This window comes from Scardinius erythrophthalmus (genome assembly GCF_964197995.2).
Source record: "Scardinius erythrophthalmus genome assembly, chromosome: 21".
Lineage (NCBI taxonomy): Eukaryota > Metazoa > Chordata > Actinopteri > Cypriniformes > Leuciscidae > Scardinius > Scardinius erythrophthalmus.
In genome coordinates, this window is record NC_138241.1 from 28,997,377 (window position 1) to 29,014,673 (window position 17,297).

General features: G+C 36.3%; 2 protein-coding genes across 10 annotated transcripts in view; both read left to right on the plus strand.

Moving 5' to 3' along the window:
• Positions 1-1,045: 1,045 nt before the first annotated feature.
• On the plus strand, positions 1,046-16,328 carry slf2 (SMC5-SMC6 complex localization factor 2). Of its 9 annotated transcripts, none has more exons than XM_081351224.1 (22): positions 1,046-1,170; positions 1,734-1,775; positions 1,953-2,039; positions 3,063-3,376; positions 4,263-4,472; positions 4,562-4,595; positions 4,708-5,684; positions 5,807-5,886; positions 7,944-8,054; positions 8,748-8,915; positions 9,217-9,319; positions 10,178-10,265; positions 10,349-10,490; positions 10,628-10,727; positions 10,847-11,023; positions 11,281-11,375; positions 11,514-11,601; positions 11,831-11,938; positions 12,058-12,135; positions 13,572-13,658; positions 13,757-13,825; positions 14,818-16,328. In XM_081351224.1, exons 3-22 carry the CDS (start codon positions 2,003-2,005, stop codon positions 15,346-15,348), a joined length of 3,597 nt encoding a protein of 1,198 aa, XP_081207350.1. In that variant the 5' UTR covers positions 1,046-1,170; positions 1,734-1,775; positions 1,953-2,002; the 3' UTR covers positions 15,349-16,328. The 9 variants fall into 9 exon arrangements, with proteins under 9 accessions (XP_081207350.1, XP_081207348.1, XP_081207355.1 ...); XM_081351222.1 differs by having other exon boundaries at positions 1,085-1,170; positions 2,994-3,376; XM_081351229.1 differs by having other exon boundaries at positions 1,085-1,170; positions 3,067-3,376.
• A 185-nt stretch (positions 16,329-16,513) lies between these two features.
• Positions 16,514-17,297, plus strand: part of sema4ga (sema domain, immunoglobulin domain (Ig), transmembrane domain (TM) and short cytoplasmic domain, (semaphorin) 4Ga) — a 39,135-nt gene continuing 38,351 nt past the window's right edge. Inside the window, exon 1 of the mRNA XM_081351231.1 lies at positions 16,514-16,635. The gene's annotated coding sequence lies outside the window, so the exon portion shown is untranslated. The remainder of the gene's footprint in view (positions 16,636-17,297) is intronic.

The following is a 17,297-nucleotide window of genomic DNA, read 5'->3' on the forward strand; positions in this document are numbered from 1 at the left end:
AAAAATAACGAATAACGCAAGATTTTTTTTATTGTAATAGCTATTTTATTTTATTTTTAAATCATGTTAAAATGTATGTCAAATGTAATACACAGGCTTTTGAGGGATGTTAATCTCAATCATCATTTTGCATCGCATTGTATGTTTTTCCACCACAATTTAAAGTAGCCAGCTTTGATCATAAAACTAAGCATTGAAATATAATTTACTTATGATGATTATTAAAAGATATAGTGGTAAAACTTATATTTACATGCATTTTATGCAAGTAGCCTGCTAAACTGTTATACAATTTTCACTGATTTACATTACAAGCTATCAGAATTTCATCTTTATTTTTAAAATGCCAATTAAATAACAACATCTGCACTAAATTTTGCTCAGTTTGCACCTCTGAATAAAATGTATAGGTGTTTTTCGTCCTCCAGTGTGAGGTCCATTTCCTCACTGTAACATATGGACCATAAAACCCTTATAAACATAAACATAAAAGACATTGGCTTTTATAATATTTGTCTAAAGATTCAAGTTCCATTTAAACTTTTTTCCTGACTATTATTTATAGGCCTATGTCAGGCTTTACAGTGTTGACACAGAAGACTCATGTTTGTATGTATGTTTATGCTACTAGTGAGGTGTTAAATGACTCCATGAAGCTATGTCACATGACATCTGCTATATTCACATCTCTTGTTTAGGCATGTTTAACAGTAACACTTTCTGGGAACAGCTGGTTTTGCAGTTACTCAGTGGTTTTTGCATAACCATCACTTTTCTGGAAAGTGTAGGCTATATTACCAGAAAAATTTGCTGCAAAAAAAAAAAAAGAAGAAAAAGAAATAGCCTAATAGGCTAAATAAAGGCTAGCCTATATTCTACAATTTCCAGTGATATTTTGGAGCATTCAAAGAATTTAACTCTTTTTTTTCATATATTTTTAATGTAAAATATATTTTTGCTGCTAAAATAAAGGTAGCTTTACTGTCTGCTGTACTGATTTTTTTTTTTTTTTTTTTTTTTTTGGCGCTCGATCTTAGCGCCCTCTAGTGGTCGTTTCCGTGAACTACATCATCCATCGCTCCTCCTACCTACAGATGGCGGCTCTCGACAAACACAACAGACCTTTCATCATGGTTATGGAGTGTATCAAATAGACTTCCACAAGGGCTGGTACGCATCGCATACAATTTGTTTTGTAAGGTTTTACATACATTTTATTATTTTTCAGAACTGAACTGCCGTGTACGGTCAGCGTCACTCTCGGTGTTTGACAGCTAGTACGGTGTGGTTTACTAGTGTACTTACAAAATGTATATTGTATACATACCAATTTGTTAGAATTGATCAACTAGACGCTCTTTTATAAAGTTAATGTTTTATCAGACAATTATTTTCGTTTGCCTGTGTGTCACGCTTCGTATAATGGTAAGTAGCGTCTTCCAACTAACAGTTAACGGTTGCATTTTTGAGAAATTGTTTGTTTATAATTTTTCATAAAACATCAAACACTTCGGTTAAAACAAACTAGGTCGAAGACTTGACGCCGAACTGTTGCCAGTACTTTCGTTTCTCAAGATTTGACTAGCATATTAGCTGTTCTGTTCCCGCCCATTCACGTTTCAAAGTACAAATATAGAAAGTCAACACAAATGAGAGTGATGCGCTGAAAATATGTCCTTTTTTCCCCCCAGTACCAGCGGCTAAAGTTTCCTCATTTGCCTTTCTGTTTGCAGACACACGCCCACCTGATAGAAAACTGGAAGCATGTAGCACAGGTCTGTTAAATGTAATCTCTTTCATATATTACTGCAGAGATGCTGTACTATGCACTGTGTGGTGTAATGGCACAGACTTCACAAAACATGATTTGGTTGTCTAAACAAATGATAGTTTTTGCATGCACGCATGTAAGTTCACTTGTTTTAACACTTGATGCTTCTTACTTTGTACAGATCACTCAGAAGACTTTTAAAGACACCTGTCTGTTTTTCATCAGTGTAAAATGTCAAGTTTCCTCAAGAAGCACATTACCTCTATGGGTGAGATGTAGATCACGAGTGTGGTATATATTGTACAGGGATGCTTGGTGTATTGGGCCGCTGTTGATCTGCGTTGTTGGTCTGCTTGTGGGCTTACTGCTGTGGTGGCTGGCTACAATGGTAATGTTGAATGGATTGGCTTGCAGATTTTGTCCACTATGTTGACATAACCCTGGAATACATTACATGATTATTGGAACTGATTTCTCCTACAATAGATTAACATGCATCCAAAGTCAGTTTTCTCATGATATACATCGCAGCATCACCTCTTATCTCACAGTGTCTGAAATGGTCAGTCAAGGATACAGTCTCTCTAAACCTAGTCTCGCATAGCCACCCCAGAAATCCACATTTACGAACGGTTATATGACATACTACATGCACCAGGCATCATACACTTTCAGACTTTGTAATAGAAAAACTGGGCATCATACACTGAACAAAGGGCAATCGCACACTGTCAGACATTCACGTTGTTCTGAACGCAACACATTTGCACAGAAACGCGTGACAAATGAAAACAAAATATGTTCTTTAATCGGCTCAAAATATCAAACATTTTTGATATCCTTCGACTGGATGGAATCTTATTCTGAATAAGCTTAAAATTTTATTCTGTGCCCATCTTACACTTCATGATTTTCTGCAATTTTTCAACTCTGACTACCCAAAATCTGCACAGACTTGGACTTTCTGCATCTATCGCCGACTCCAGACTGCAAAATCAGGACATAAATTTGTAGAAAAAGTTGTGTAGTGTATTCCAGCCAACTGTCATGATGTTAATGCTCTTTAATATTTGCCTGTCTGATTTGTGCCAGCTAACAATCTTAAGGCTCTGATATTTAATACAGGTTTGTGAGGTGATTCATCTTCCACGTTAATATGAAGGGGTTGTTTTTGCATTTTTTTTGTCTGAATTTCTGACAGTGTTTTTTTTTTTTTATATAGTAAAAGAAATTATTCCACTTGGTATACCACGATGCAACAGTTTAGATGCCACGTCTCATCCTGTGTCAGGTAGTCCATTTCTTGAACCTTCTGAGAAGACTCCAAAACTCCTGAGCTCACTGCCTAAATGCATCCCACCCACCAAAAACCCTGAGCTGGAGCAGAGGGACAAATCCACTTCAGCTGCACTCAAAGCCTCCAACAAGCGAACAGAACAGGATGGTATAATGAATTGCACAGTTGTTCTGAAAAAACTACAACCAAACCATGGCAACAGTAAGAATGGCTCTCTTAATCCCACGGTTAAAAAGGACAATCTGCGAAGGAACAGAGAAAGAGAACTTTCTTTTGCTCTCAGTAAAGAGCTGAATGAAAACTTGAGGGTAAATGCAACTATTCATTTCTTCTTAATGCATTTTTAAGTTATCTATATTTCTAACAATGTTTTTTGCAGGGATTCCCAAAGATTTGTCAGCTGAACACTTTTGACTTAATTGTATCCATTGACAAATTTGAAAGGTTTTATTCTACACAATCGCAGGCTATAGCTAATGAAATATTTTAGAGATGAGCATAAATCATAATAATAAGTAAAACAAATCACTGCAAAAAAATTCGCCTTGACTTTTATTAATTTCCATCACTTTTACATCCTGGAAAATCAAATAATTAATAAAAAAATAAATTAATAAATAAACAATTGAAGTACATCTGTAGAATGTAAGTTAATATTTCAATAATTAACAACACATTTGCATGTTCATGGTTCAATGCATTATTGAATACTCTTGAAATATATTTGAGGGGGAATTCAGGGCTCTCACGCTCATGTAAAACGTGGAAATATGGATTTTTTAAAATAGGGTTTTCCAAGATGTAAAAGTGATGGAAATGAATAAATCTTAAAAGTCATGGCAATTTTTTTTGCAGTGAATTTTTATTGTATTTATGATCAGATCTAAAATATTTCATTGGCTATTTATCTTGCCCTTATGTAGAATATAGCTTGTCCAATTTGTGAGCAAATTGTTCTTTTAAGATGGTTCTCAAATCAATCTGAATGATTCATTCGTGCATCCGTCATAAATCAGAATGATTCTTTTTATTTTAAAATGTCTTTTCTAGTCATCAACAATTGACTGGAAAGGCCAATGTACTGGAAATGAATTTGTCTAAAAAAATGGATTTGGTTATTGAAGTCATAATTGTTATAGCTTGTCTGCTTACTGGATCATCATGACCATTAATGCTCTGATGTTTTTTGTTCAGATTGGAGGAAGTTTGTTTCAGTCAGCTGTGAAGGATCGGAGACATACTCTTCCTCAGCCATCTCACCACAGGCGTAATCCTGAGAGCCATAATTCCTGCTCATTCCAGCAGAGACCCAAAACCTCCGTTCACCATCCTGATCAGAAAAAAGATAGATTGGAGAAAAGAGACCACAAAACCTCCCATTGTAGCAACATGTCCTTACAGAAGGTACAGTTCATGAAGATAGCCACAGATGCTGAAATGGCATTATATAAAACTATACTGATACTGTTTTCCCTTGTTTGGTTGTGTTACAGGAATCAAGCACCTCTCAACAGAAGACTAGTCCAGGTAAGGATTATTACCCTTTGTTATATTACTGCTACTGACCAGCTGTTTATTTGATAACTTTTCAAACTAAACTGGTTCACTTCCTATGTCAATTACCCCATTTTGCCAACAGAGGGCAGGCTGTCCTTAACTGCAAAGAGAAAAAGAGAGGATAGTACAGACAGTGAGAAGGAATTTAAACGGCCATGTGTTGATTTCCAACCCACCCCCAGCTCTTCCAATATAACCTCACCTTTAAAGTTTGTCAGACGTGCTTTTGTGAAGTCCAGCAATGACTCAGTGATAACTATAAATGAGAAACAGTCTCCTACAAAGCTGCCTTCCGCATCAAACACCAACAACAAACCAAGACCTTCATCCTCCATCCCCAAGCAGCTTTTTAAACCATGTAAGGACTCAAACACGGGAAGTGACAAACTTCACTCATTTCAACTCACCAAATCACCCACAACTGCTGAGCCTAAAGATGTTATGCCTAAAAATCACAAAACACCAGCCAGCCAACCACATTTGCGCAAAGTCTCTCCGAAGACAAACACAACGTTTGATAACATCGAGACCCTCTTTACTCCAGACTATTGCGTATCATTGCCTAAAGCTCATAACAAAAAAACAAATGGTGAGAGAGAAATTTGTACTGTCCCCACACACACAAGCCCCTCATCCAGCCATGAGGAGGGTGTTCAGATTCGCTCATCCCCCCATCAGACTGATCTAAGATCACCCAGCTTTGCGGAGCAAGCCAGTTCATGTAAGATAGAACCGGATGAAAGAACACAGTTGAAAGTGGAGCAGTCACGCAGCCCCAAGGCTATCATGCCTGGCCCAGCTGCGTCGGTGAAAGTAGAAGGATCAAGAGAACAGAAGTGCTGCCCCCAGTGGAAAGATCCCTTAGATATTGAGCTGGGAGACGACTCGGGCGATGAGTTAAGAGAACGCTATGCTATCAGCCTGAGCAGCAGTAGCAGTAGTCATGAAGATGAGCGGCTGCCATCCCTGCGGGACATCCTGGATTGGAGTGTCCGTGTGCCGGTAACTCCCGAAAAAGATGCTTTCTCAGAGCCCAACACACCGGTCCATAAAGCAGCTGTAAGTCTAAGAATATTCAGAAAAACACATAATGACCTCATGTGCCATTAATCAATCTTTGACATGGCTGATCTTCTAAAAAAACCCACAAATTTTCTTTTTTCTCCCTCCATCTGTATTAGCCTGAGGCAGTGAAAACCAAAGCCGTTAGTTATGTAAATACACTGGAGCAGATGCTGCAAGAGAAGGAACAATATCAGAGGTTGGTTTGAAAACCTGATTTGTTTTTTGTTTTTCCCCCACCTTAATTCCCAGTGTGTCTTATTTTGTGCTTGGCAGCCCTTGGACTGCTGTAGTGCTTTGAATTTCAATGATTGAGAGGTCAAACTATCAATGTTGATGCCAGTGGTGTTTACTAAGGCAAGCATAGCTATTAAAAGGATAGTTCACCTAAAAATGTGAAATGTGTAATTTACTCGCTTTCATGTCGTTCCAAACCCAAAGACTTTCTTTCATCTTTAAAACACAGATAAAGATATTTCTAGTCAAAACCTTATATCTCTCTATTGAAAGTCCATTCCACCAAATATAAAGACAAAAGTTCATAAAGACATCATAAAAGAAATCCATATGAATCGAGCAGTTTAATAAAAATCTTCAGAAGAGACACGGTCACTTTATATGATGAACAGATTTAATTTAGACCTTTATTCACACATAAATATTGATCAGCACACTTAGGTCCTGTTTACACCTGGTATAAGATTTGTTTTGGTTGATCGGATCACAAGTAGATGAGGGAGACACATACCTGTTTACACCTAGTGTTTTAATCCATCTCTTTTGTCCACGTTCAACCACTTTCATCCTGATTTCTTTGAGGGGAGGGTCTATGGGTGGGTAAATGTATGTGCCTTTTCAGATCTTTCGATCTTATCGACAAAATAAGCTTTCATAATTTACAGATAAACGCGGCAGAAAAACACCCGGAAGAACAGCAGATTTAGTTTCTTCACACCTAGTGCAGTGAGTGTGTGTTAGAAAATAGGAATGGTGAGAGAACGTTGTGCTTGGTACGTTTTTCATCTTCAAACAAAATTTGGATCTTCTGCTGACAAAGTTTAAATACTGTCTGGCTGGCGCGCTTCCCATAATGTTTACGCATTAGGTCAGTAGGCGGTCTTTTGTGGATGTTCGAACGCATTTGACCACATGAGGGTTTAAACTACGAAAGCAATCTGGACAAATACTATCTCTAAGTGGTTGAAAGTGGACAAGCTCAAAATGTTTTAGACCCCGTTTACACATGTATTTAGCATCGCCCACTTGTGATCCGATTGACAAAAACGCTTCTTAATACCAGGTGTATACAGGGCCTTACATGGAGCACATCAAATATGGTAAACTGAAGCTCAAACCTACTTCCATGATACACAAGAACAAACCTTATCAAGTAAGCATGTTTACCAAATTTAAGGTGCTCTACATGTATGTGTGTTGGTTTAAGCAACATGTGGATTTCTTGTACAAACTCTATAAACTTTTTGAAGTGTCAGTTTTTGTGGAGCTGATTTTTAATGGAGGGACTAAAATCTCAGGTTTCGTTAAAAATATTTTAATTTGTGTTCTGAAGATGAATTAAGTCTCATTTGTTGGAACGACATGAGGGTGAGTAAATGATGACAGCATTTTCATTTTTGACCGAACTATCTTTACATGTCTTTACATTGCTAGTATTTAGAATTAGGGACTTTTAAACTCATAAGTCTAAGTATTAAACTGGCATAACTCTGGACTACGGACATGAATTATACCTCAAATCAACAATGCAGTCATCTAACTTATGATTTTTGCCTGGTAGACAATAAGACCACAAAAAAATCTCATTAGTTTACATTATAGGAGATACTCACATTTTTTCTAGGGACCATACTATCATGGAGACTTAGGTGGGTTCTTTTGACTTTGAACAATTTAAGCAGCTGCCCAGGCAATATTAGAACCAATCCTAGAAACACCAGTAATGTGCTGAAAACTACCCAATACACCAGTCACAGCATTTGTTTTCTTCTGAAAATGTAAATGTATAGTCCTAATTCACTTATTTTTCCAAGAACTCTTGCTGTATTGATGTCAGGCATTCTGGCTGATTGTAACACTTTTGGGTGTGTAAAATGTTCATTCATACTGTCAGTCTCACAGACCTGTGATTATGCCATGACAGAATTTGTCAAGATGAAGCACGCTGCATTTAGCCTATAGTCTCACCCTAATAAATGTCTAATTACTTGACTCACTTTTTTTTTTTTTTATACACAGGTCAAAAGAGTTGGAGAGACAGTTACTTGAGTCATGTGAAGAGGATCTGCTGAATTTATATGAGGATGAGAACAGTGAAAATAAAGAGAAAGACATCTCACTTGAGCAAAGGTATTTTGTTAATGGCTGGCTGGCTTCATTCACACCATTTGTTTTTCAAATCCAGTGTTAATGACTCAATACCACAAAAAAAGGCTTTTAACATTTAATCTTTTTTTTATGCTGTTTTACACACACACACATACATACATACATACATATATATATATATATATATATATATATATATATATATATATATATATATATATATAAATAAACACAGCCATGTTGAAGACTGCAGTAATGTTTTTCATTTATGCTATGGCAGTCTACTCTGCTGTTTTTCGAGAACGTTGCACTCCTGTTTGTCATTGTGCACGAAACTTCACGCCAATAAATCATCAGGAAAATTTGCTGACTTGTGCGCGTTTCAAGCGCCCTCTTTACGTTCGTCCTAATGCCTGTAGTTGTCTGTGGATTTCCCCATATTTGGCGTTTAAAATGGAAACGTCTTTAGACATGGAAAATCGATTTTACAATCGATTCAATGAACACTTATGTCTCAAAAATCGAACATGATTTTTTCACAAAAGTGACAGCCCTACTATATTATATATATATATATATATGTGTGTGTGTATGGATGTATGTATGTATGGATGTGTGCATGAATATAGTTTGAATATGTATGCTGCTTAGTGTTATGTCAGCTTCTTGGATATTTATCATTAATCTGTGAATAATTTTTTGTTTAATTTTTAGGGAATTTTTGCAAAAGTACTCGGTCGCCTCATGTGCCATCAGGGACATCCACCCAGGAGAGGAAGTATTCATACCTGCTAAATTTGGTCGACTCTTCAACCACCAGACGCTGGACCTGAGGAAGATTAGCGTGACTCCGCACAACAGATCACAACAAATCCTCCTTCAGTAAGACTGGCAAAAATGTTACGCTGTACCCGAACACAAGTCATATCCAGTTTTCTCTTGCTTGTATGATACCTTTTAAGAGGTGTTAAAAATTAACAAATTGATTTATTCCTTCTGTTGAAATCTGTAATTTGCCATTGTTACTAATCAGACACCATAAACTCAATATCAGTTTGTCGGTGTGTTCACTTCTCAAAGAATGAGTATTTGTTATTATTAATATTTGTGTGAAAAGGGAATAAAATGAAAGAGGGGCTTAAGTTCTGCTTGCTATATGAATGTTTTGATTATTTTTCTATAGGGCCCGTACTGAACATGTGCTGTCTCTGATCAGTGCTGGCTTGTTGAGGAAAGCCTATTTTTCTTTCCCTTGTCAGCCTGAGGTTACATGCTGGCTTTTCCAGGTAAAATCATCCTCTTTCCTCATATTTTCTGTCTTACAAAACACTGTATGCTTAGTCAGTAACATCTGGAAGTATGTATAGTGGCCCAAAAAAACCTTAAACTACACTTAAAAATGCTACTTTATATTTTGTACTTTTTGGGGACACTGTATGTTTTGTCTCATGCATAATGTTTTTGATCTGTTTTTGATCTGTTGATCAGATTTTTTTATAAGCTGTAGGTAATATATTTATTTTCAGCTTTCATTTTGTATTGTTATATGAATTTATTGCAGTTGTAGGGCACGTTGTTCCCATGATATACATCTGACTTGAGTTATAAAATGTGCCTTGTTTAATGCCTGCTTCTATTCTCTCATGGGAAACCTGCATAACCTTAGGACATTTACGTTTAAACCTGTCAAAACGTATACATTACAGTCAGGTTACTTTCCTGAGAGCTTATGCTTGTAGCACTCCAACATGCATACAAATTTGTAGATTCAACTCGTATCTTACAAACGATACAAAATCAATTAAATTAATTCTATCTAATTGGTCACACTTTAGATTAGGATTAGGTAGATTAGATTAGTCCAATTCTCACTATTAATTAACTAACTTTTGGTATTGGGTGGATTAAGGGATATAGAATATGATCATGCAGAATAAGGCATTAATATGTGCTTTATAAGTACTAATAAACAGCCAATATCCTTGTAACATGCATGCTAATAAGCAACTAGATAAAAGTGAGAATTGGACCCTAAACTAAAGTGTTATCATATAATTTTCATAATTATTAACAACAGGCAATTATCTGCCAGAAATTTATGTACAGCTAATAACAATATTTTATTTTATTTTTATTTTTTTTAGATGATGTCAGTTCATCCAAACCCCGTCATATCCTCAATGATCCTGCAGTCCCTGCAAATCATCGCTCTGTCCGCTGCTCAACACATCGGTACGCTCAAAATACCTCATAATGGCCAACTGTGCTGTACCTGTAGTAGTTCTAAAGTAGTAAAATTGACTGTTGTGTTGTAGTTGAACACCACAACCAAAATTTCAAAGTGTGGGAACCCTCTATATGGGACATCACTATAGTTTTCCTGAACATGGGGGCGTCGTTCATCAGTCTTTTCCCTCTGGATGCCCTCCAACCCCCTTTTAATGAGGGAGACCTTTTGTGAGTATTTGCAGCATTATAACTTTTGTAGAACTATTATGTATTGGTCTTTCAAATATTTGACATAAGTCATGATTAGCAAAAGCTTCATAAAAATGCTAAGTCTGCATTTTTAATGCATTTGTTTGTTTTGGCAGAGAGGCCTTTCAGCCGGAAGACACCAGCCAAGACAGAGTGATATCTGACTTGAAAGACAGTGCCACTTTACCAATGCATAATTTAGAGAGTATTCTCAAGGCAAGCTGAATATTTGAAGAAATGTTTTATCATCGGTTTGTTTAATGCTAAAATAGCTTTAAATGTAATAAGTCGTTGTCAATATTGTTTGTGTCTGTATTTTTATTTTATCTGTTCAGTATCTCTCTCTGTGTACTGCGCTGTGTCCGAGAGCGTACACTGACGAGGAGCTGCTGTTGCTTCTGGCGGTGGTGTGTAGAATTGGACTGGAGACTCATTTTCAGCTGCTACCTACTGGAAACTTCAGCCTCCTGCTTCAGAATCTGCTCAAAAACATCACAAACTGGGATGTACAGGTCAGAAAGAGTGTTAGATATTGACCATAGTTATCCCAAAAATAAACATTTTGTCATCATTTACTCTCCCTCATGCCATTACAAGCAATTTTCATTTTGGAGCCTGAAATGCAGTCAATATATAATGAATAAAAGTCTGTACATACTTATTTTGTGTTCCGAATATTACAAGTTAAAACAGAAAATGATGACAGATTTTTAAAAGTGTCAAGTTAATTTTCTCACATTTTGCTTTCTCTCTTTTTTTAAATGTGTAGATATCTAAAGCTTGCCAGATTCTGACTGATTTGTCAGAAGATCATCACAACCTCAGGAGACTCGTTTATCTTCTGCCAGATAGCACTCGTGGAAAGTGAGTGAAAACCTGTAATGCAAAATGAATATTTATTCTACTTGTAGACTTTTTAATGTAGACCATTGAGATAATTATGTGAATCAGCGTTTGCTGTAAGAGCTTTCTGTAATTATTCATCTACTGTTTCATCAACAGGCAATTAAAACGGCACCTAAGTGTGTCTATCATCTCAAAGCTTTTGAATCACACCTGCACTTACAAACTCTCAGGCACAGAGTTTACGGTGAGAATAATCCATAGAATATTAGCAGCTTTTCAATGTTCAGACAATTTATCTCTATAAACCCATACCCCCAAATGGTATATAAATGCTTTATGATTTGTGATGGGTGGAATTATGCAAATGTATCATTTACCAACTACACTTGGCAGGCCAGGCTTTTGTCAAACCTCTTTCATTTTTGAAGTAATGAGATTGACTCGTCTTTGTTTCTGACCATGTATTTTTCCAGCTATCTGAGCTGAAACCTTTCCTACCTCAAATGCGTCCCTCATCCCTGCTGAAAGTCCTCAGGTCTGCAAGGAGAGCAGAGGATTGTGATGCCACTCTAGACCAACAAGTGAGCAGACAGTCATCTAAAGGCTGAGAGCTATTGGATCATTACTTTTTTAATATCCAAGAGTGATATAGTGGAACCACTTAGTTTAATAAGCTGATAAATGATCTTCTTTCATACAGGCATATTACCTCTGCTACAGCCTTTTGACTTTGACAAATGAAGCCTCCAATTTTGAGTTTTTACCCTCAACCCAGAGAGTAAGTGTCCAATTCCTGTTTTTATACCATTTTATAGTAAGGGAGCCAATCTGCACAATTTGATTCAATTTCAGGGAGATAAAATCCAATTCCAAAACAGTTCTCTATGCATCTTAATTTTCACTGTTGTGCCGCTTTCATGTTGGGTTCTAAATATACTTTTCCATCCATCAGAATTATTAATAATGGGTTTAGAAATCAGATTCAGATTTTTTGTGGATCGATCCAGAAGAATCGTGATGCGTCTCTGAATAGATTTCCCCCCCCAACCTTATTTTACAGTGCACTCATAAAGGAGCAGTGTTAATGAATCAGTCACAGAAAGAGCCTGTCAGTGGACACAGCCCTACTCTGTCTTCTGGTACCACTCTCACCCTCAGGGACCAATTATGAATATAACTTATTTTACTCTCAAAAGAGAAAAGAGTTGTTTGAATTGAAGTGAGGGATGATTTTACTGACTAGAATGGTGATGTTTGGAGGGCTGTGGTTCAGTATGCATGAGTGTATTTATTGCCTTTCTTTCCAGGTCTCTCTCATTTCTCATTACATCTTGAATAAGATCGGTTTCAATTATTCATTTTCAGACTATTGACAGTATTCAATACAGTATGTCAATATTTGCATGTTTTCTCTGAAATGGCTTAACTAGATGAAAAATAAATCAGAGGAACCAACATTTCAAAAGTAATTGTTGCTAATTAGAGATAAATGGGTTGCATGATTGATTAAAATCCTGTTCTTTTAATGTTTAAGAACAGTAATACAGTCAAAATAATGACTATTAAATAAAAATGTATAAATAATAATTTATTAAATAAAATCAAGGTTGTATTCCACTACATGAAGACAAGGAATAATTATGTATTATAATTTTCATTTATAAATGGACTAACATTATTAAATGAGAGACAATATATAGTTAGATGGTCAAATAAACCTGACGGGGTGAGCAGAACTCGTTTGATCTTGTATCATCCTTAATGGGCTGACTGTCCATGATCTTATTACACAACTGCTTACTAAATAATGCAGTATATTGATTTCATTTGAAACTGTTTGATTTTGTAAGATGAGATAGAGTGCTACGGGAGACATGGAACTGAAAGTGTAGGAAGTGGTTGTCAGTGTCATTACGCAAATGTCATTATAAAAAAAATTTTGACTACAGAATGTCAAGAGTTGAATATTTATATTTAGGAGCCTTGTAATAGCCAGCAATATTATCACCACATATAGAGTTTTGACTCAAACTTAACAATTCCTAATGGTGTTTTTTTTTTTTTTCTGAAGATTGAATCCAAGTGCAAAAGCTTAATGCATCAGGGGTCTAATTTATTCTCTCAATATTGTTTAAATATTCATCTGACTGTGCCTTAGTCTTGGTCTTGTCTGTTTTCTTAACTGGACTAACTTTAGCCCTCTTTCACTGCCAGAATGATCTGCGGAGTCTTTCTTCCCAGCTGGAGAAGCACATTAAGTGTGACATAAGGGAGAGCGAGAAAATGCTGTACAGAAGCAAGGTGAAGAGCAGCTTTATTCTGTTCTCTGAGAATCCCTCATTTTGCTGATATCAAAGGGATTCAAATTTTTATTGGCCGTGTTTTTCTTTTTTCTGTAGGTGAAAGACTTTGTGGCAAGAATATACACAAAGTGGCAGGTGCTTCTCAGACGAACAAGACCTCAAGAGGTAATGTGAAAGAATACAGGCAACTGATGCAGATGAAAGCTGTTATTACTTTTAGCTGCCTGTGAAGGCAACATTTTGCTCACATGTGTTTCCATAATTCAAGCAGCAGGAGACTTCAGCTAAAATGTCAGACTGGAAGAATTAGTTACATTGAATATTGAAGAATTTGTTGTGCCAGTGATGTTTTTTAACGGTCATGCATTACCAAGAATAGTTCACTTAAAATTGAAGTCCTCTTATTGACTCACCCTTATGTTTTTCCTAAACCTAATTACTATATTTTTTCTACAACACAAAAGGAGATTTTTTTTTTTTTGAAGAATGTCCTGGTCGCTCTTCAAGCTTGAAAAAAATAACTAGCAAAAGCACCATAAAATGATCATAAAAGTGGTCCATATGACTTTTGTTCTATTTTCTTATAATATGATGACTTTGTGTGAGGAACAGAATTAGCTGAAAATCTGTGTGTTCAATAAATAAGTTGATCGCAAACCCGTTATAAGCTATTTATAAATTGAATCTGGTTGATGCTGAAGCTAATGTCAAGATATTCAGTGAAAATCATATTATATGACTTTGAAAGACTTGGAAGAACATGTTTTTTAATTCCACTGCTTTGCTTTTTGTTTGTTTTGCTATACAAAGGTGCTAGACAGATATGTTTGAGTGTTGTGATGGTGTCTTTTACAGTATCCTGTCCATGACACTGCATCCTAAAAATTTAGCATTCAAGTTAAAAAGTAGCTTTTAAAAATGTGTCTCTAAACCTTGCATCTCGCTTTTTTTTTCATATGCACTACTTTTATTATACTGTTAATTGAATGGAAAAAAGAGAAGCCAGAATGTTCTACCAATTTTTTCCTTTCGTGTTGCATGGAAGAAAGTAAGTCATGCAGGTTTGGCACGACAGTTGAGGCGGGTGAGTAAATAATGACTGCATTTTCATTTTTGTGTGAATTATCTCTTCAGTTGGCCTCTTGTGTTATTCACAGGGAAAGCTGTATGATTATTGGAAGCCCCCACCGGAGGATGAGGTGCCCAGCAGTCCTCAGGGCCAGTCCTGCATCAAAGCACAAGACACTTCAGTGGGTGCAGAAGAAACCTTGACCACGGAGTGGAGCAGTACAGAGTCAGACGAAGATGCTGAGAGCAGAAAGGAAGATGAGTGTGAGGAGAATATGGAACAAGGCAATGAAAATTGTGTGGAGGACATCAGCGATGTAGAGGAGAAAAGTGAAGAGCCAAAGCAACAGCTGGTGGAGCTAGGTGATGATGCAAAGTTGGAAGAAATATCTGATGAAAAGCTGTTTGAAAGTCACGAAGACTTAGAGAATGAGGATGACGATGACGATGATCTCATGAACCGAGAGGAGGAGCTTCTTAAAGATGAAGAGCCTCATGAAGAAGACAGAAAGCACATACCTGTAGAAGAAAACACTGAGGCATTAGAGGAGCTTGAGGACTTGTTAGAGAAAGATAAGGAGCTGTTAGAAATCAAAGGGGGAATGGAGAAAGGGATTTGAGAGGGGATGTATTTGGATTCGGAGAGGTCTTGAGAAAGAATAGTTGAAACATTCTCAGGTCATGTTAAACTTTTACACCACACCTTTGTTGCCCTCCATTTATATGCACATTATTTAAGGATCTTTCCATTAATTAATAGTTATAGTCTTTCAGTGACACATGTGACGCTTGTAGTTGTTTACATCTTGTTAATAATATATATATTCTGAGTATATTGTTTTTACAAGGTTAATCTCTTTTAAGAAATAAGGTCTATTATTAAATGTTTGGCACTGGTTTCTCTGAAAACGAGACCTTACATTTTTTTTATGTACATATATTTCATTTGTTGAAACGTAACATCTATTAGGTTAATGTGTACACTGCTAGTTTTCAGGATCTGCTCTTTATGCTGCTGTGTAATCTCTTTCATTCATTTTTTTTAGTTTGCCAAAAACCTAGGGTATCTTTATCCAGACAATATAACAGCAAAAGCAAGGGCTTAAATCTTTATCAACTTCTTCTGTAGGTTTCCGGATGTTTAAGCATCCCATTAGGTAAAGTGGATATAGTGTATTTTTATTAATTCTTTGTTGTTGTTGGCAATCCAGTCTTCCTCAAAAAAGAAAAAAAATCACAGTGATGTTTATCACAAGGATTACTTTTTAAAAAAGGCTGTATTTCTTAAAAAGATAGAAAATCCTTTGGTTATTTTTTATGAAAATAAATACTTGTTCTGATAAAAAAAGAGGGTCTGTGTGTTTCCACTCACACCCAAGACCAGCCTGGTCTTACAAGTGTTTACATCATAGTCTTATATTGTTCATCTCTTCCAAATGATGGTGGACGCGTATGATAAAAAAGAAGGTATGCTTCTTTCATGGATATTCTCAATTGTGTGTTTTGTGGTGAGCATCAGTCTATCATGTTCTTTGATCTGTTTTGCAACAACATATTCTACACAGTGAACAGACTGCATGCTTTAACAGTGCTCTTTGTTTATTATAATAATTGTGTAAGCGTGCTTTGTACAATAGATAGCGAAGGAATGCGGTAGCCCAAATGTTTTTTTTCCCCAATATGTTTGTTGCTCGACTCGAGCGTATTGTGAGATGGTGTCGCAGGAGGGCGTACAGTAGCTGTACCTGTGACGAGTGACGAGTCTCGCGCGCGGGCACGCTCAGCACAGAGACTATCACAGTTGAGTTCATTCTGCGCCTTTGCTCTTTCTTACGTTACTCGGCTTTACAGTAACTACTAGCCGACTTTCCTGCGTTTTTGGACGGTTTGTGACGAAAGGCATTTCAGTAAGTAGACCACTTTGATACTATACACTTTTTCTTTTTGTGATATTTGTTGTCGATAATGCACGTCTGTACCTTAATGGTGAGCTTCGCACGAAAGTGAAGTTCTCTCCGACAGATACGTATGAAGTCTCTTACATGTTGTTGAGTGAAGACAACATCATATAGACGACACGAAAAAGCTGAAAATTATAATTTCACACAGACGAAATACCGCCGTATATGGCAAGCCGCCTTAACATTTATTACTTAAAAAGAATTGTTTTACTAGTGCACAATTATTAGGAAGAAATCCAATTGCACCCTTTTCTGTTTTAGGCTACTAGTATTAAATTAGTCACTAATGCTTATTTGTTTAATACTAGTCACTAAAATTTCAATTTTTTTGTAACTATTCAAATATTTACTAGTATTGTAGTCTTCCTAATACTACTTGGACAGAGTCTAATAACTATTTATTAGACAATACTGGGTATTCAAATTGTTAATGTTTTATTCTTGCTAGTTAGGTTTTTGATTGAACTACCAGTCTGACTACTCATTTCATATAACTCAACTCAAACTTTATTTATAAAGCACTTTCAACACCACAATGTGGAAACCAAAGTGCTGTACAGAAGGAATAAAAAAAAAAACTTAGAACCAATAAAACATACCACACAACA